This window comes from Astyanax mexicanus, chromosome 21, assembly GCF_023375975.1.
Source record: "Astyanax mexicanus isolate ESR-SI-001 chromosome 21, AstMex3_surface, whole genome shotgun sequence".
Lineage (NCBI taxonomy): Eukaryota > Metazoa > Chordata > Actinopteri > Characiformes > Acestrorhamphidae > Astyanax > Astyanax mexicanus.
Window position 1 is genome coordinate 25747633 of NC_064428.1, and position 21185 is coordinate 25768817.

Sequence of the window (21185 nt, forward strand, 5' to 3'; positions counted from 1 at the left end):
CAGCTAGATTCTAGATGCAGTACTCAGGTCCCAAGATGACAAAAGTCTGAAGAAACACCATATTTTTTTCATAAAGTGCCTGTTTTGGAGTGCACAGTGTACCATAACAAACATGGCACCCCGCAGTGCTACAAATAAATTATGAGGATGAGACAAGTACAAATAAAAGACTTTATGATCAAAAGAAGCAATTACAAGCAGGGTTTCTGGTATGTGACTTTGTCATGTTGAAATGTTTAATCAGATACATGTTACAATGTTTTATATAATAAAAGATAAAAAAAAATTGAAACTGTTAACTGTACTTCATGTTTAAATTGGTCTACAATGTTGTGCCCACTTTTTTTTATTAAAATGCAACTTTTCAGCCACATATTAAAATATATGTTTCAAATTAAATTACACATTCTCATCAATTTTTTTTTTTCACCAACCGACAAGACGGAAATTAGTGACTCAGAATGTTTAATCGTATTTGTTTATCTTAAGATGCAAGTTTTTATAGTGGATATTTATGAATATGAAGCTTAAAATGCAATTATATTTATATTTATATTAGTGGTGTCAGTTAAAACACTAGTATATACTTGTATGTTAGAGGCGAGATAAAACCCACTCAGCATTGGTTGTTTAAAAGTTTTTATGGTCCGGATCAGTTAATGAGTTTGTTTATTTGAAGCGTTTTCTCCCTCTGTTTGGTTTGATTTCACGCAGATACAAACCTAAACGCACCAAAATATGCACCAATAAACCAGGCGAGCACATTGTCTCCTCTGATTGGTCAGAGCTGTCCGGTGCTGGAGCAATAAAGTAAATAATAGTGAGAAGATTCTGTGTTCCAGTGTGTATATCTGTTCAGTGTGAAGCTGCTTTAACACAGAACGCTGATGTGAGCAGTGAATGCTGCACATTACTGCATGTGGAAACACCATGGAGCAGCATTTTTCATAGCAGTAGATTATCTAAATAATATATCAGATTAGTCTGCGGCTAATCAGCAGTTCAGCTCAATTGAAAAGAAGTATATTTGATAGCTGGGTCGGATAAAGATCAAATCACGATCTCACCATAAATGAACCACTCCAGAAAAAAGTCAGTTTGGCAGGAAGTTCGGGTCAAACCTGGTGGTGTAATTATTTACGTAAAAAAAATTAATGCGTTACTGATTTCGAATGTTGACAGCCCTAATTTATGTCTAACTATTTTTGCAACCATTTCATTGATGATGATTTTTTTATTTAAACATATTTATTATATGATGAATATCCTAAATAAAGATGAAAAAAGTGACCATCCACAATCCATCCACAATGCAAATAAACACATACATATACTGACTGCTGAGAAAGTTATCCTTATCATATGCATATATAGTCCCTTTATCATGGAATGATGAAATTTGTAGTTCCAGAATCTTCCCCCTAAAGCTTCACCACGACTCGCTTTCTGAGTTGTCTTCTCTGCACCATCTCCATTGAAACAGTGGCTTCATACAAAGGCACAGGATTTTCTACTAGTGGCCTACACACAAAAAAAGAGTACATTTTCCATCAGTCATTAAAGAAAAGCATTTTTAATCATTTGTATTTTGTTCCTTTTCTTACCTGAAGGTTCCTGTTGATAGCTTCTCCACCACATCCTTCATTATATCTGAGAGAGGGAAGACTGAAGGCATGTAACCCAGTTTAGCAGGGATGACACATGTACAGTAGAGCAGTAAACAGGTCACAGAGGCAGCCTCAGGACGGAGCAAAACCTCCTCAGGCTTCAACCATATTCAGCTGAATAGCAGCCATAAGCATACTTGGGGCTCTATGGCTTTTTACCAGCAAGTTCACTCAAAAGTGTTGTCTACTCTTCATGTGCACTACTACGTACGCACATCCCTGTCTGTTGTGACTGTTATGATTTCACATTTGCATGTTGTAACAAAAAAACAGCCAGGTTGCAGCACAAGCTTTGTGTGCTGTTGTGTTCTATACCCGGCAAACCTGGGTGTGGAAATAATAAGAATGCGGGAATGACGGTGGGCAGACATGGAGGTTAAAAGACTAAAATCTACAAAGATTACAGTAATGGACAGCACAGTTTAGATAAGAACATACTGGCTGAAGTACTCTGGTCACCAGCTGCCAGTGAATAATCTCAGCATGTTTTCTTGATATCTGATGTTACTATTGAAAATATAATCCCTAATGGTCCTTTAAGCATCTGACTGACACAAGTGGGAGAATATGACTAAATGAGCTGACTGCTTTTAAAAGGATACGGATATATCTGCCCTGTCTGGCCCTGGATGCCTCCCACACCTCCTCATTTAGAAAGGACACAGAGGCTGCCTTCAGGAAGAGACTGCAGCTGTCTGGAGGATCCAGCTGTGGAGGGCAACAGTAATAAAGACAGTAGTTAAAAATGAACATTTCAGTCAGCAACCTAAAGTTACACTGTGTTTTAAAATGTGTTAGATGTTAAATTATTTAGATTTTGTCCATATAGTGACTCATGAATACAATGGAATGAACAGTATTGATAATCGTTCACCTGCAAGTTGTCTTCTGTGGTGACCCAATGTCCTCCAACTCCAAGAAGACTGATGATATCATGTTTGTGTGGGAGATGATTCCTGACTTCTTCAGTGTCTTCTTCATGAAGCCGCACTGGTGGAAGAAGAATACGTCAATACAAGAAGAAGTTCTTAATCATGTCCTGTGATAATTCATCACATGCAGCCTTAAATATGCATGCAGTTTCTGCAGCCATTGCTAAGCATCTATCTAAAGATCTAAATGTTCGCAATACATTCTAGTTTCATTTCTGTGGTTGTGCAGCTGTTTTTTTGTTGATGATGTATATTTCATATATTCTCATATTTCAACGTGCACAGCAAATCAGACAACATGATTACTAGTAGTATGTAGTGCTTGTTAGCTTAACCCCATTTATTTCTGGTTCCTTTAATACATTAGAGATATCATAATTATACTATATATTATGTATTACACACAGAGTGATCTACTTTAAGTGTCTATTTCTTTTTATAGCATACAGCCAATGAATACCCAAAAATCAGTATCTCAAAAAATATGAATATTATATAAAATCAATTGGTACTTTTGGCATTGTGGGCAGTGTGCCAAGTCCTGCTGGAAAATGAAATCCACATCTTCAAAAAGCATGAAGTGCTGGAAGATTTCCCGGAAAAACACTGCACTGACTTTGAACTTCATATAAAACAGTGGATCAATGCCAGCAGATGACAAACCATCACTGATCATCAGTAAATTTTACATTTCATTTGTAAATCAAGGGATCAGAGTCTGGAGAAAGAGTGGAGAGACACACAGTCCTGCTGCTTGAGGTCTAGTGTGAAGTTTCCACAATCAGTGATGGTTTGGAGAGACATGTCATCTGCTGGTGTTGCTCCACTGTGTTCTATCAAGTCCAAAGTTAGTGCAGTGGTTTTCCCACAAAATCTCACAGCACTCCATGCTTCCCTCTGCTGACAGGTTTTATGGAAATGCGGATTTCATTTTCCAGCAGGACTAAGAAAGAAAGAAATGCTTAAAATAGATCACTCTGTGTGTAATACATCTATATAATATATGTGTTTCACATTTTGAACTGAATTACTGAAATAAAATAACTTTTCAGTGATATTCTATTCTAGTTCTAGTTCTATTCTAGTACTAGTTCTATTCTAGTTTTTTTCTAGTATAAGGAAAATGCTAAATCACATAAATTTATTTAAAACGGAGCATCCATCTCCCCAATAAGTAATGATTGATAATGCATAAATCTGCACACAGCAATCAGCAATTAGTCTGATTAAACAGAAGACACATTTGCTTTTGGGTCATACCTCCTGCATCAATGACTATATCCACTCCTAGTCCTCCAGTTTCTTCCAGGCATAAGTCCACTAGGTCCACCTTTAAATCCCACACTCCAATCACTCTGGCTATGGAAAAAAAAATCACATACACGATCAAAATCACAAGCACCACAAAGAAGGAGCTGTAAAAGTAGCATTACAAGATTCTTAATTTCAGTTCAGTGAGGGGAAATGCAACACTTAGCGCTTTTGGCTTCACGCCAATTATATCAAATAAATGTCTCCATAAAGATACCATTATAATTGTCGTCATCTTTGTAGCGCTTAAATCAAAGCTTGACACTAAACTGCTGTTTCCCATCTGCTAAAGATGCTGAGCATCAGACACACCACGCAATAAAACACTCACCTACAAGCGATTCCAGCACACCTTGTTTAAGAGCCAGAAAAAAGATTGAAAGGAGGAGAGGAGGCAGATCAGGTGTACGGAAAATATGAAGAGGAGAAAAGAGGAATGATTAAGAGGAGAGGGAGAAAAAAGGAAAAGCAGAAGGTCAAAGCCAATGACATTCACTAGAGGGTTGAGTGCTCTTTGTTGTGGAAAGCTATTACTGGAGGATCAAATGTGCGGGAACGCCATGCACAGAACAGCAGATCCTAACTGAACTAAAAGCATTTTTAAAGAGTTTTACAGTCAGGATGTTGCCGACTTGCTCCATTACAACTTATTGCTTTATTGCAAATGTTCCCTATTTATTGTGAATAATGTTCCCTCGCTCTCTTACCCAAACTCGGCCGGAGCTGTTCCAGAAACTTCTGGTCCTCAGGGGACACGGCAGTAGCCAGGACTTTTACCCCATGGTAGTGGGCTAGCTGGATGGCCAGGAGTCCAAAAGGCTACAAGCATAACACAGGCAGAAAGATGCATGGGTAAGCTGAGGTACACGAACCAAGCATAACATTATGACCACCTCCTTGTTTCTACACCCTATCAGCTCCACTGATAATGTCGGCGCACTTCGTAATTCTATGATTTATACAGAATACACAGAACAGTCGAGACCCCCAGAACTACCAAAGAGCAGCTAATATTTGGTGGTGGGTCATTCTATTCCCAGTTCAGTAGTGACACTGGCACTGTAAGTGTGTGATAGGCTACGCTCACATTACAAGCCACTTGGCTCAAATCGTTTTGTTTTTTTTCGAATCAGATTTAGCTATCTTGACGGTTCAAATTCACAAATGTAAGTGATCTGTATCTGTGTGTAATGTGAACATATCTGTCCCTGAAAAGCCTCACATGCTCACATTGATACGTGTATAAACGTCGCCTTCTTCACCAACAACACAAAACGTCATATTTGAGAGACGACTCCTAGCTTTATAAAGGTAAAAATAGATGAGTTTGTTAGCAGTTCATATGAGGAGGATCTTTTTGCTGAAGTGGAGAAACAGCAAACAGCTGGTCTGAAGTTCATGTTCAGGTTGAGAAGGTGAAAAAAAAAGCCCAGGCGGTTTACTTTTGCTGTTTTTGCAGCTATAGCTGCACAGCTGCACCAAGAGATGTGTGGGTATGAGAAAATATAACGTCCTTGGACTGGATTCATATCTGATTTAGGACCACATATAAAAGTGACTCAAATCTGATTTGAAAAAAAAAAAATCTGATTTGTCGCGTTCACACAGCCATGAAAAAATTACACACATTAAGCAACAAAATCAGATTTAAGTCACTTTAGCCTGGTAATGATCAGACTCAGCAGTGCTGCTGGAGTTTTTAAACACCTCAGTGTCAATTCTGTAAACTAATGAAGGATTAGAGGATGAGATTGCACTGATCTTTGAGATGTACAGTGTGTGTGGGCAGGATCTACAGTCACTTGTCTGTTCACATTGACGATTCTAGTCAGATGCTGCCGGTCACAATCACTATCACTCAATCTGTGGCCCACTAGAATGCCTTCCATGACTCATTACCAGAAAAACTGTGACACTCTGGATCCAGGAATGTCAAATATCCAAAGAAATGGAATATTCTATTTACCTAGCACTCATGATTCAGTCATTATTTATCTGTTTAGGATCTGATGGAAAATAAAAAAGCTGGGACATCCCTATTACTGACTCATTTATAATCTTTAGTCTTGAACAGAGTAATTAATAATAATAATAGGCCTATAGTGTAAGGGTTTGGAATAGTAGTAACTAAAGAGATAACTTGTTTAAAAAGAAGCACATACACTCGCACCATCCAACACTAGTAGCGTTTGTCCCACAGCTATCCGAGCCAGAGTGTGTAGAGCTGTGTAGGCCTTGAGGCCATCCTTAATTGCTCCAGCAGCTTCAAACCAGCCCACCTTTTCAGGCTTCTGAACTGTCAACACATATGGAAACACACAAACACACACACACAGAGCATTTCACTATTACTGTCCATACATACCAACTGAACCCTGCAGTTAAATTTAAATGTCTTTTACAGCCATGGTAATATCATAACTGTCAGGCTATGAATGGAAATTACCTAAATTATATTCATCTATAAGGACAACATCACAGAGACCAGACACCTCGGCATCCAGGGGGAGGATTCCTGAAAATAAACACAAGGAGAATTCAGGTCTCAAGCTTATTAGCCTAGAGAGGTCTCAGAAGACTTGTCAGATATACACTTCCTACCTACAACTTCATCATCAGGCTGGAAAAAGGTCACCTTGGGCCCAACTGAAAAAAGATGAGAAATTAACATTGTTACAATTAGTACAATTGGTACAATTAGTGCCATTTTCTATATATACTCTGTATATTCTTGCTGTCCTGCAAAAATCATGCACTGTATTTTTCGCACTACAAGGTGCACTTAAAAACCTTTAATTTTCCCAAGAATCATCAGTGTCAGTTAGCAGCTAATGCTAATGCTCCAGCCTTAATGCTGGAGAAATTTGGGAATCTAAGCTTACTATAGATAATCAGAAGTGCTTTACTTACCCAAATAAACAGTTTCAGAAGAGAAATCTGTGTAGATTTAGCTTTATTTAACTTAGTTAGCTACTGCTGCTGTATCTGATCCACTCAGACCAGCACAACACACACTGTTATCACACTGTCACCATGCCAATGTAGTGACTGCAGTGCTGGGACTGACCCACCACCCTACTAATAGCTCTGTGGTGCTCTAGTGGTGGTCCTGCAGGGTCCTGACCAATCAAGATCAGGTTAAAATGAGTATAATAAAGTATACAGAATAAACAGACACTGGACTACAATCTAATTATACAGTAAAACTACAAAGTGTCTTATATTATCAGTAGAGCTGAAAAAAGAACAGTCTAGAAACGAGGAGTCATAATGCTTGATCGATAAATGAGAAAAATAATATACTTTCTTTTCCTCCCAATGAAATTGACCACATTGATTATTCAAGTAATATTGTGCAAATTTCAATTTGAGCCGATCTTGGCAATCTATAGTAAGTGAAACTGAGTGCATTAAAATATCTTGAACGCACACTGAAAACATCTGGGGTTTGGCCAGGCTGTTCACAGCAGACAATATAACATTGTGATTTCTGTACTGCAACAGCCAACATCCCAAAACCAATAAACAACAAGTCCTTCACATAGCCTTTATATATAACGTAATTTACAGAAGCTAAAGAAGAGGAGGTCAGAAATGTAACCTTGGAGCACGACTCCTGCTATCTCTCGTCCAACTGGCACATGTTCACTTTGCAGCTTTAAATCCTCACGCAACTGAAAAACACACAGAGCTTCAATTGAGCTTTACTGGTGTTATTGCATCAACACTGACATTTGGGACAGAGACAGATATGCAACAAAAAAGTTGATGGTAAACTAAACATACAGCTGGCTGACCGAAAGAACGCTCACCTTTATGTCAACATGACTCAGAGCACAGCTTTTAACTTGAACTTTGACCTGATGGTTCCCGATAGCTGTCGGCAGGCTCTGTAAATTAAGACACAGCAAAGTTGATATGATTTCTACAGCAGGGAGTCATGCGCGGGAAATGATAAACTATAATATAAGTAAAGGAATTTAGGTGACACTAAATCTAAAATGATTTTATTTGATAACCTTGTGCCACATGATTTGTAAGAAGCTGTAAAAGATAACACACACACAGCTTTGTTAATATGAAGCACCAAATAATACTAATGACACCCACTTGTAGAGAATATTCATTAAACGTGAGTAAGTAAGGATGGGTGTGTGGGTAAGTAGGTGGGTGATGGTATGTTTGTACATAAAATAAAAAATTAGAATTTTGAAAAGTGAGTAATCTTGGAATGGCTTTCTTTTGAATAAAACTGTCCATGTTGCAATAACACTGTATATTAACTTACCGTGTCCTGTATAATAAACTTAACCTCTCCAGCTTCACTCAGCTTGCAATACAGTCCTTTCATACTGGCTGTCCTGCAGAGACAAAGCGCATAATTATATTTTTATGTATACAACAAAATCAATGGACTATAGCTCACTTACTAAGCTAGCAGAGTAACCGCTAACAGTACAGCAAAGACAGATAATGTCGGCTAGCAGGCTAACCACAAACAGCACAGCAAAGACAGACAACTTAGCTAACAGGCTAAGTAACAGGATACATTTTTGCTAACAGGCTAATTACTAACAGCACAGCAAAGACTGATAACGTTAGCCAACATGCCAACTGCTAATAGGCTAACCACCAACCACATAGCCAAGACTGATAACATTAGATAAAAGACTAACCGTTAAAAGCACAGCAAAGGCCGTTAACGTTAGCTAGCTAACCGCTACCTATTTTCCAGCTTAATCTGAAGACGTGCCAGCACCCCCGCCAGGAAAAGCACGAAGCTTCTCTCGACAGGGGCTGCAAGTGACATGATACTTTTTCATAATTTCTAAAGATTTCTAAACAATTACATAACTTTAAAAGTATAAACATTGTAGTATAGTAGTTAAAGTAATACGTAATAGGTTTAAATAAACTTAAATAGGATGTAGTTGTAGTTAAACAGCAAAAAAACAGGAATAAGTGCAGATAGATAGATAGATAGATAGATAGATAGATAGATAGATAGATAGATAGATAGATAGATAGATAGATAGATAGAAAAAGGTTGGGCACATCTTCTCATTCAATTACTTTATTTTGTACATTGTAGAGTAATATTGAAGACATGACAACAATTAAGGGATACATATGGCCTGTACATCATGAAGGAAATGCAGGTGGTGTTCAGCACCCCCAGGAACTCCTTCAAGACACTGAGAAAACTATTCCAGGTGACAGTAAAATACCAAGAGTGTGCAAATCAAAATCAGTGCCATTAATGCTACATGTGGCTACTTAGAAGAATCTAAAATGTAAAACATATTCTGGTTTATTAAATGTTTTTAGTTGAAAAAGACTCCATGTGTTTCTGTGTAGCTTTAATACGGTCTTCGATATTACATTTTCACTGTAAAAAATCATTTAAAAAAAGACAGGACATAGGAATAGTAGCTTGTTAACTAGCTAAACTGTGACATTTCAAAAACTTTATGCACTCCTTCATTTTACCAGCCGTAAGCTTTTATACCCTTATACTGCACTAATGTTTATACAGGTTTTGTTTACAACGGTACTGTCATTCCATCTTTAATCCACCCATCACTATTGCCTTGGGTCTCTTGTCTCATGTATGTCTATATTTGTGACCTTGTTGTATTGTATTTATATTTTATATACTTTATATTTAGATGTTTATCTTGCTGTACTTGTAACTTTGGGAAGGAGAGTAACATAATTTCAATCCTCTGTATGTCCTGTAGCTACATATGCAGTATTGACAGTAAAACTACTTGACTTGACTAAATGTGCCTATATTGTCTAGTTCTGCTGACGACTGTTTGTTTAACTGAGAAATCCTGATTTAGCAATATTCTAACTATAAAACCCATGCATCTTTCTGCCATCAATACAATCTTCATCAATACAAATACAGTAATTAACCTATATCTAGCAAGCTAGCTTAGCTAACTATCTCTGAAATTGAGGGTTTATTTAGTTACCTGTTAGCTTGAAATGGACGTTAGTCGCTGTAAGATCCTGGTTACCCTATGTCAGGAACTCACACAGACAATAATCACTTGTTTATAGCTAACGTTAGATAATTCATTCAGATAAATAGGTAACTATATCATTATTATGGTTATTCACTGTGTTTCTCTCTTCTTATCGCTAGGCTAACTAGCTAATGCTAATGACAGACAACCAACCGCCTGACCAAAACAATGACGTAGCCGCCGACCTCTCGCGTTAACGGCGCGGGAGCTCTCGCGAGACTTCGAGGTTCCACCGTTGCGTAGCAAAAGCTGTCCGTACCGAGGCAGCAGAGCGGGGAGTAGAAAATAACGAGGGGAGAGATTTCATCCATTAGGAAAGGATTCCCGCCTTTCATTCCCCGTCTTTTTAGCCCGTTCCTGCCAAATAGTAGCACAAATATGGATAACGAACGATGAGGTAAGAGAAGCGCGCGTCCCGCGCTGTTATTTTCCTCTCGGTGGGGCTCGTCCTTTTTGACAAGCGCCCCGAAGCGTCGTCGGTGTTGGGGAGAAAATGTGCGGCTAAGCGCGGCTAGCTGAGCCTGGCTAACAGCGCCCACCAGACACACACACTCACACACCCCTAACCTACCTACCTACCTACACTGCATATAGCTTAGCTAACCGCTAAACAGCTTGTTACAGCCGCTGCAAGCATAAGAGGCTTAATTTACTGCGAGTATTTGGAGAATTTAGACTAGGAGCTGCTGTAATATTAGTTAGCTTGCTTACATAATGATACAATGATACATAAAGCTGTGTTATGTGGACTGGGGCTGCTGGTGGGTAAATCCTTTCATGAGTAAGCTAACCTTGCTTAGACTGGGTAGCTATTAAGTTAACGAATGATGTTTAAATGCATGTAGGTTAACTAAATGTGTTAACTTAGTTAACTAAAGCTAGCTATATTCTGAATTCAGCTTGTTAAAATATAGCTAAGCTAGCTAGCCAAATGTGTTTATACGCGAGTCTGAGCGTGCTGAGCCCTCCTCTCGCACAGGATCAGCTGTAGCTAGCTTGGCAGGCTTGGCCACGCTAACCTAGGTTAGCTCAGCCCGGTCGGTGGGTGTTCTGTCGAGTTGTGCTCTCCATCTATATGTGCGTCTTACTGCTTTACTCGGCACCGCGCATGCGCTGACTCACTTTATTATTTGTTTTTTTTTAATCATAGTGTGCATTAAACAACTTGGGCAAATAACAACATTGTTATTTATTGTAGTGAGTGTTTAGAAAGTGTTTAGAAAGTAGTAAAATAAAATAGATAAATGCTAGGTAGGATAAATGTTAAGAAATTCGTAGCTGTAACCTCTAATACACACTAACTTAGGCTGTCACATGACTAACTAGCGAACATTCTTGATAGATAGATAGATAGATAGATAGATAGATATATTTAGTAGCCAGTACAAGTTATACAACTCAACACTGTAGTAACAAACAAGGGGTGTAAATAATAGGGGTGGTAAGTTACAGTAAGAAAGCATAGTAAGAAATATAAGATTATAGAATTTGCTAACTAAGATTTGAAAAAATAACTATATACCTTATAAATTTAACTAAAAATAAAAAAGCTCTAACCTCACCCTAAGTATCTCACCTACTACAGATGTCAAAGAATATATACACGAATATATAAATACAAAAACTATACAAAGCATGTAAGTAACCTAACCGTAGATAGGAGGTAGTGCAGTAATACAGAGGATAGTGTGCAAGTATTGTATTTAAGTTAAGTGTAAGTAAAATAGTGTCCAGGAGTGCAAATGTACAGGATGTACAGTAAAGGGACAAGTGTCCAGAAGTGCAAAGCAGACTACTTCTGCTCTGTTTTGTGCATGTTTTGATATGTTCTACTACTAATAATAATAATATGTTGCGTTTTTTGTATTTTTCAATCTTTAAATACATATGTACAGTAGGGTAGCACGGTTTGGCATGGTAGCGCAATTTGCCACAACACCAGCATTCCCGTAATATAGTTAGATAGCTAGCTAGCTAGCTGGCTTTATGGTGGTGGTGGTGCCGCAGCAAGCTAAGCTAGGTTAGCTATCCTAGCTACCTACTGTCGATAGCTAAGCATTACATATGAAACGTCTTCTGCGTTCAATTGGGATTCAGTCACTGGATTTAAATGGAACTGCCAGTAACGAACGATGACGATAACGTAATGTAGTTAAAGTACCCAAAGTGGAGACACCTCTGCCGCATCCTCATACCGTAGATACAGTCATGAAGGTGTTCTGGAGGGCAGTTTAAGTAAGGCATAACTGCGTTATTATCCGCTGCTGACATTCCCGTTAGGTGGGGTTGGGATAATCCCACTTTAGCTCCTTTTGCTGGACGAAACTTGTAGCTTATGTTTTGCATAATTTCGTTTTGTATTGTTTTGAGGACTTGTTTTAAGCAAAAAGAAGCTACTGTATCTCTCAGCTCTCCTGCGAGTCACTTTGACTCCTGTGAAAGGAATTGGGATTGTGGGAGTTGTCTGGTGGAAAAACGCCCATTTAGATGCATTGTATGTTCAGACACGTTTTCTGATGAGTTAGCTGTCTTGGCATAAAGAGTAAAATCGTTCATAGAAAGCCTTGCCCATAAAAAGCACATGGATCATCATACCTAATGCAAAGTGTGGCCTAAAAAGACAAAGATAAATACAGCAATAGTCACAATTTGTGCTGGACAGAGAGGAATTTGGGCTCTGCTTACATCCTGTTCACGCAGATGCACATTTAATGTACTAGTGCATCTCTAAAAATTTTAATATCGTTACTTTATAGTTACTTTATTTCAGTAATTGAGTTCAAGATGTGAATATCATGTCTTGAACAGATGTTTTAAACACAAAGTGATCTATTTTAAGAGTTTTTGATCGTGGCTTGCAGCCAATCAAAACCCAAAAATCAGTGTCTCAGAAAAGTAGAATATTATATAAGACAAATCCGTACTTTTGGCTGGATCTCCGTAAAAGGGCGAAAAACACTGCACTGACTATGGACTTGATGTAACACAGTGGATCAAAACCAGAAGATGACATGGCTCTCCAAACCATCACTGATCAGTAAATTTTGCATTTCATTTGAAAATCAAGGGACCAGAGTCTGGAGGAAGAGTGGAGAGACACACAGTCCAAACTGCTTGAGGTCTAGTGTGAAGTTTCCACAATCAGTGATGGTTTGGAGAATCATGTCATCTGCCGGTGTTGGTCCAATAAAGTAACTTTTCATTGATGATCTTTTTTCTTTTTTTCTTTTTTTTAGATTCACTAGTATAGTAAACACATGGGTCTTGACCAAGGGCTATGCCCTGGCAGCTTGTTATAGGACCTTGGTATCATTGTACCTAAAGCCATATGTTGCCTTCATAGAATAAAATTCTTACCATTTGTGTTGGACACAGATATATTTGGCCTTTGCATTCATGTAGTAAATATGTGAACACGCACTATTAAGCAAACAAATGCAAGCAAATTGTAGTTGCATGATTCATGTATCAGTTTGCAATGTTGATGATTTGTCTGATTCTTCAGGCTTTCGGTTCCATCAGTATAAACCTAACTAATTGAAAAGCTTCTCCATTTGTATCTATCTAGGTACCGTTCATGTGCCCTATGTGGTGGGCCTTCTTCAAACTCCCTACAGTGGCATCTTGTCAAACCTGAGGGGTATGATCATCTGATCATCCAAACATCAGTACCTACCTGACCTTACTAATGCCCTTGTGTGGCATAATGCAGTAATATCCTCACAACAACAACCATTTTAGACAGATAGTGTTTGTACAGCATGTTGCAGCAGATGAATGTATGCAGTTTTGGAAATGGAGATGGCCAAAGTGCCCTTGGATTATAGTGTCTGTTTGAAGGCCCCCTTTGTTTTGTAATGGAGTGTAGAGAAGATATGCTTGAGGGTGGAAGTGTGAAGGAATCAGGCAGGGTGTCATTGCTGAATAACACAAGAACAGCTATTTGCTCTCCACTAATTGTCCTTTTTCCCCTTTTCTTCTTGGTCTCTCTTGTTCCTCCCCCCTTTTTTCCTCCTCTCTCTCTCCCTCTTTAATTTTTTGTTCCCATCCCCCCCGTCCCATCTCGGGTATTATTCAGTGGAGATTTAGTCTGGAGGAATAGATAAAGCAGCCCAGTCTCAGTGGGCTGGATGACAGGCCTGGTGTGTGTGTTTGTGTGTGTGTTACTGTGTCTGGGCTTTTGTCCACCTCTGCTATCTGCATTGTCTGTCCTGTACTGCTCTGTGAACCTTTTCCTCCCTGTAAGGCCCTTGGCTTGGGGATAGCGTTTGTGGTGCTGATTATTTCAGCAGAAAGACAGAAGAGAAGGGCTGGTATGTCTTAGCTTTTGAAATTTGCTGCATGGACCATAAGAGTGACAGTGAAGTTATGCCAAAGCAATCATAAAGAGCATATTGTACTAACATACAATAATTTGTCAAGGAATGCCACAACAATGTGTTTTTCTACAAGCTAGGAACTTAAATGGAAGTTGTTGTTTGGTTAAGGCAAGACCTCTTGCTCCTGTGTATCATTTGCACTCGCCCTAGTCAGACCCAATCAGCTTGATGTAAGCTTATGGCCTACAGTGCCATTACCCACACTGTTTTGTTCAACTATTTCAACCATTTCATGCTGATTAATGACATTTATTTGAGCTGTGCGCCCTCAAATAGATAAAAATTCAGCTCTCATGCATTTTTAACTCTTTCTCATTGATTGAACCCTGGTACAGGGATGCCCTGTCCCGAAGTTTTCTGGCAGCCATCCCAAACTCCCATCCCAAAATGCCTATTTCTTTTTTTTTGTACTATTACTATTATATGTATATATTTTTCTATAGACATAATGCCATACGTTGAATGGACTTATGTCCCTTCTCTTATTTGGAGCTTTACCAGCTAATCATTAGTAAAGTTCCAAGTCATATTTCAACCAGTAGGCCATCTCTTTATGACTCATAACCGGTTTTACCGCACACAGATTTACCCTCTCGTCAGGACTGAAGTAAAATGAATGATTCTGAACAGATATAATCTATCTCTAGTAGATATATAATGTGAAATGAGCATAGTGTAGATTTTTCTTTTGCTAAAAAGAATGTGATATTTAGGGGTGGATGATATGGCGTATAATATAAAAATTTTACAATATTCAAAAATGTTGGCGATATTATTGCGTATAATACATTATGGCACACCCCTACTTTGCTGTAATTCTTATAGAATTTTAGTGATAAGTGATAAATGGCTACATCAGGATTGTAAGAGCTTAGTTAGTTAGTTATTTAACAGTCAGGAAGGAAGAATGTGTCTTTTTTACGGTTATTAATGCAGATTTTAGTATTTCCGATTCCGGTGTTTATTTGGAAAATATTGACATTTTGTCAGTAGCATCCCGGACTACATTAATGCATCATATTTCTCTGAAGAAAGCTTGTCTCTTTGAACTAATGTTGACTTCACTGCACAGCCCGCATGCACTTGCACAGTTGTGTGTGTGCGCGCGTACAGTGTGCATGGTTTTCTGCCGTGGCCGTAACCTTGTTATAACATTGTGCAGAGGCAGATTCAGGCCCTCCTAAGGAAACTGTCACATTAGATCTAGTTAATGTTTTTGTCACTGCAGTCTCTGTTACAGCAGAGCCGGCTTTATTACTCATGTTGGGGTAAAACTGTGTAAAAAGGAAGATTATAAGACCTGAATGGACGTAGTGTTTTCATTAACTACAATGAAAACACTCAATAGCGTTTCATATTGTTATATTGCCCGCTACTAATGTTAACTGATACAGGCTTAACAGGCCTAGATCAGTATTTTCCCTGTATTTCTGCAGTTTAATTGAAAAATATCTGAAGTTATTCAATTAAGCCTAGCCTGTGTAATTTAACAAACAGAAGACTAACTACAAGAAAATATTAATTCAGAAAAAAAACTAAATTAGGAGATGGGAAAATTAGTACAAAATGTAAAGTTACTTAAAATAGTAAAGGGACCAAAATAAGCAAATAACTAACAAAACTACATAGTAAAGTGTGTGTGTGTGGTGGGGTGGTTTTATTCAGATAGCAGCTGTCATTTCTGGTATTCCACTTACAGCACTCCAGTGTTAAATGACTCCATGATACAGCACACCTACTGCTGTTCAAATGATGTGTCTGTATCATTGTGTCACTGCTCAAGGTGACCGCCAGAACAGTTTAGCCTGAAGTTCAGTCTCCCGTTTATGCTTTTCTATGGATTATATCAGTAAGAGTGAAGTTGGGATTTTAAATCTCTACACCACTGTTGTGTTGATAAGCTGCAGAATTGCATTAAGTCTGTGTGAGTTGGCATGCTGGTAAAAGGTTTCCTCATTGCCTGGGGAAAATTATTATTGTAGATGTTTTTCAAGTATGGAGAAACTTGAGCGGGCATGTTGTTGTCATATATGTGTGGTAAAGTGAAAGAAGGAAACTTTCAACATCATTGTACAGGTCTAAGTGTTATGGAAAACCTCAAGAGTTACACAGAAATAGATCAAATTTAAGAACTATTGAAGGCCTTTTGATTTATGGCAGCATTAGTTAGAATTTAGTCTCATATGTACCAAGATACTAATGTCATGTAGACTTTATTTTTGGTGTGATGTCAAGGCTAGGGGTGATTGTTGTTAAGGCCACCATACCTACATACTGCTTTGGGAAACTGTGATATCTGTAATAATCTAAATTCTGACTAGACAAAAGCTTCAAGTGTTACAAGAGAACATCTTCCCATCTTGGTGAATGAAGTGGGCAGTGAGGCTTATATATGGTTGTGGTAGTGAAGTATGATGCACCTTAAAGCTCCCATTTAAAGCTTCCTATACTACTGGGGGCGGGTGATTCTAGGATCAGAACTTTAGGTTTTTTTTTTTTTGTTTGTTTTTTTTACAAAAAGTATAGAAACAAACTATTACTTTTTTTCCCCATTTTATTTAATTTTAATGCATTGTTCGTTATGATGCTGTCCCTAGTGTCTTTGACTATTTGTTTTTTTCTTTCTGAAACATGCCTCAAATGAGTTTTGTCAAAGTATACTATATATTGACAGTGTCTCATTTTTCTATCAAGGGATTGTTATTTTGCTAACTATTGTTAGGAATGCAAAACTATGGAAATTCTGGGCTGATGTATATATTTAAAGCTTACAGAGAAACTACACTTTATAACATTTATATACCTGCATTTTAACTTTCAACCAGCTGAATTCAATCAATAAATGTAAAGCTACCTACCTGAAATATGTGGTTTCTCATTTGTTGGTTTCAAATGTATTTAGCTAACTGGTCCTTATATAGAGGTTTTTAATCACAGTTTTCATGCGTCTTGGCATGTTCTCCTCCACCAGTCTTACACACTGCTTTTTCCTAGTGCAAAAATTAGAGCAGTTCAGCTTGGTTTGATGACTTGTGATCTTCCTCTTGCTTATATTCCAGAGGTTTAAAATTTCCTAAGATCAATGAAACTCGTCATTTTTATGTGGTCTGAATTTCCAGAGTTGTGTCACAGAAAAACACGCCTTTGCAGTGTCAGTTAGTTTCAGTATTGTGTAATTCAACTGGACTATATGACACTAGGTGGAACAAACTGTGACTTATTCTACTGTGTGTTTATAAAAGATGAAAGAATCCTGGTTTATGCATTCAATATTTTTTTGCTTCTTCTGCTGTTAAATTGTGACTTGTGGACTGATAGAACTGCTGTGTAATAGTGCAGATGTGCAGATGTAAATAGTACAGATGTAAAACTAATTCTGTACAAATAGGTCAGATTTAAATTAAAATATTAATAAAAATATATATTATTATTTTTTTGCTAAATTACAATGTAGTTCATTTAAATCAGTATGTTTCCTAAATTAGGCAGTCATGACATCCATACCTAAAGCCTTGTAGAAGTGATTGCTTAAGATGAAACCAAAGCCATGTCCTGTTCAGACTACTGTGCTATGTTAGGAATGCAGACGGAAGTGTGATCTATGACTGCCGTGTGTCTGTATTACAGACAAATAGTTACTGTTGTGATTGTGCATTACAGCAGTCAGATCAGCAGTTTTGGAAACTTGACAGGTTACATATTAGAGAACTTGCTCATGTGGAACTTTATGACCTTTTTCTTAGTTTGAATGTGCATTTATAATGTACGGCTGGATTTTAATAGTAAACTTGGTGGGTGTTTGTGTGTGTAAGAGAGAGTGCTCTATTAATACCTTCTCACACTTTCCATCACTTTGGGGCTTTGCACTTAACACATGATTACTTCACACTTTCACACCTTACCTGGAGCTGTGTGTGTATATTTTTGTGTGTGTGTGTGTGTCTATATGTTTGTGTGTGTGTTTTCAGTCAAACTCCATATCTTTACTCTGGAGTGGTCAGATCTGTCAGATTTGTTGTTACCTATTTTCCATTAACCTCTGTATAAATTAAGTTGCTTTATTTTTTGCTCTATTTTTTATACATTTACTTAAATAAACAGTACAGTGAAATCCTTCTTTATTCCTATTTCAGTTTAGGAAGCTGTGGTGGGGGGCCCTTACTCACTCTTATGTTGTAAGTGTACGCTTTTTAAATTATAATAATTGTTTACTAAATATATTATTAAAATTGTTATAAAATTATTACTAAAATTGTTTACAAACAATATATATGGAAACCATATGTTTATGGCATTTTTTATTTACTTGGTAATGCAGATTTCAGTCTAAAAAGAAATGAGAGAGAGGGAGAGAGAGAGACTTCAGCACAGCACTGTCAACTATTTGGAGGAAAAAGAAGCGTGGTTGAAAGTAGCAGTTGCCTTGATGGGTGGCTTGCTAAATTAGCATCTGTGCTAACCAACCACACTGATAAACAGCTCAACATCTGTGATGTCTGTGAACACACTTACAACAGACAAACGTGGGACAACATGTGGGATTGCCACCTGCCAGTGTGAGCACAGGGGTAGTCAATGTTGGGGTCCAGAAGGAGAAATATATGTGCAGTCACGAGCCACAGACTCTGTAATAAAACAAATACTATAATTTACACACCATTTTACTTGAGTTACTATCTTTAGCTACTATATCTTTAACAGTGTTGTGTTAACTAAGATTTTCAATTTGATGTTTTGTTTCATAGTGTCTCTTAATATTATACTCCTAATTAGGCAACTGATTCCTGACAAATTAAACATACACACTTCCCTCTGAACTCACAGTAATTTTCCCAACATGACTGAAATTTTCCGCATTTGCTGTCCATTTTTTATTTCTTTGGAGTTGTTAAACTCTTTGGCTTGTTTTCTGCTCTACAACTGTGCACTCTCCCGCTTTTAGACTCTTTGGTCCATTTTCCACGCTACAACTGAGCACTCTCGCCGCTTTTAGACTCTTTGGTCTGTTTCCCACGCTATAACTGTGCATTCTTGCCGCTTATAGCCTCTTTGGGACGTTTTCTGACACCTAGCATTTAAACGTTGAATCTCACATTATAAAAAACCTGCGGGCCAAAATTTATTTTTTTTCTAAAATACCTTGCGGGCCACTTCAAACCAGGAAACGGGCCGCAAATGGCCAGCGGACCGTAGTTTGGACACCCCTGGTCTATAGGCAATGCCTGGAGTAAAGGTGTTTTGATTGCTGTTGTATTTTTCCAAGTGAGTAGCCTACTCGATAACAAGCTTGTGCATCATTAACGCAGTAATTAAGATATTATCACAGACGATATGTGTGGGTGTATTATGTTGCTCACCACATCTACAGCCACACCGGCCCTTTTTACGAACAGGTTTGACAGCCCTGTACTCCCATGTGCTTAGTGTGGTTAGGAAATGTTCTACTTTCTATTTTCTATTCCTTTTCTATTTTTTTCCTTTAGTTAGTGTAAAATAAGCACGGTGGCTGACACAAATGCTAATAGGTCTAGCATCACACACACACAGTTCAATGTGGGCAGGAGATGTTATTTTATGCTTTGTTTCAACTGCCTTCGCATGCTTGCTGGTGCACCAGAACTCTGGAGGGACTGGATGAACAAACGGTCAACTTTTTCCGTCATAAATTCTTATAAAGGCCTCCCCTGAATTGTTTGTTTAAATATAAAATATTATCATAACTCCCCAGTCAATGCAAGCATGCCTCGTGCTTTAGGGAACAAATAAATACATGAAGAAATCCTTCTCTTTTTTTTATGCAACTTTTCTGAAGCACGGAGGTGCTTGAGGAGGCCTCGCATAAGTCTTGGCCTTTACAATCAAATCTATTGTAGGGTTGCAACGATATGAGATTTTCACGGTATGATAACCGTCTCAGAAAATACCGCGGTATTACGGTTATCACAGTATCACAGTTTGTTACATATATTATTAAACTGACCCTTAAAGAAATTACAACAAAGGTTTTTTTTGTTCAATTAACTATTTATTGTAGAAACCTGGAACAATTATATAGATAATGTCTCCTTTAAAAAAAATAAGCTGTACACCATCAGGTGAAGGAAACCAGGTTTTCCACTACTCTTAAGGGCATTAAGAGTGTATATAATATATATATATATATATATATATATATATATATATATATATATATATATATATATATATATATATATATAAATATATAATATATATATATATAGACACATACACACACACACGTGTCACACATTACATGTACTCTAAAAAGTAAAGATCCTGTATTTAAAATATTCAGTACAATTATTTTTGTTTTAATTATATTATTTATTTTAAGTTTAAATTATTTAATATCTGATAAACTGAGCCTGGGTCAGTTGTAAACTGTTGTAAACGTCCGTTTTACTGCCAAGTTGCTATATAACCAGATATGCAGAAAGAGGGGATTTATTTCTGACATGATCCTCACAAAAAAATTATAAACTAAACACATACTTTGCGCTGCACAGCGGGGTGGTGTTCTCGGAGATGGGAGAACAGGTTTGACGTATGTCCACCTTTAGCTGTGACTTTACGGCCACATTGATTACAAATCGGATAATCATCCTCTGGTGCGTTCGGCGGGTCTCTGAAATAGTCCCACACTGCTGATTTTAGTTTAGCCTTTTTGTAGGCAGACGGAGATTTGTTTAGTCTGATGCACTTTCTGCTGTTCTCACCGCTGTGTGCTGAGTAGCTGAAGCGGAGCAGAGTTGCGCATGCGCGGGTGAGTTTCTCTGCTGGCTTGCGTTTTACCGGTAATAAGCAAACACACACGGTATGATAACCGTGCATTTTAATACC

General features: G+C 37.8%; 2 protein-coding genes across 9 annotated transcripts in view; one reads left to right on the top strand and one right to left on the bottom strand.

Moving 5' to 3' along the window:
• Positions 1-157: 157 nt before the first annotated feature.
• Positions 158-10195, bottom strand: cryzl1 (crystallin, zeta (quinone reductase)-like 1). Of its 3 annotated transcripts, none has more exons than XM_007251339.3 (14): positions 9892-10195; positions 8199-8271; positions 7723-7800; positions 7512-7584; positions 6512-6556; positions 6357-6425; positions 6073-6206; positions 4618-4729; positions 4242-4262; positions 3860-3958; positions 2542-2657; positions 2270-2375; positions 1605-1650; positions 158-1521 (listed from the first exon to the last, which is right to left on the bottom strand). In XM_007251339.3, exons 2-14 carry the CDS (start codon positions 8259-8261, stop codon positions 1422-1424), a joined length of 1062 nt encoding a protein of 353 aa, XP_007251401.1. In that variant the 5' UTR covers positions 8262-8271; positions 9892-10195; the 3' UTR covers positions 158-1421. The 3 variants fall into 3 exon arrangements, with proteins under 3 accessions (XP_007251401.1, XP_022530446.1, XP_007251402.1); XM_022674725.2 differs by lacking the exon at positions 9892-10195 and adding an exon at positions 8587-8663; XM_007251340.3 differs by lacking the exon at positions 4242-4262.
• Positions 10196-10198: 3 nt separating this feature from the next.
• Positions 10199-21185, top strand: part of itsn1 (intersectin 1 (SH3 domain protein)) — a 97460-nt gene continuing 86473 nt past the window's right edge. For 4 of the 6 annotated variants that reach the window (XM_022674721.2, XM_007251341.4, XM_049470016.1 and 1 more), the window contains exon 1: positions 10199-10342. The gene's annotated coding sequence lies outside the window, so the exon portion shown is untranslated. The remainder of the gene's footprint in view (positions 10343-21185) is intronic. The other 2 variants (XM_007251342.4, XM_022674724.2) reach the window with 1 other exon arrangement.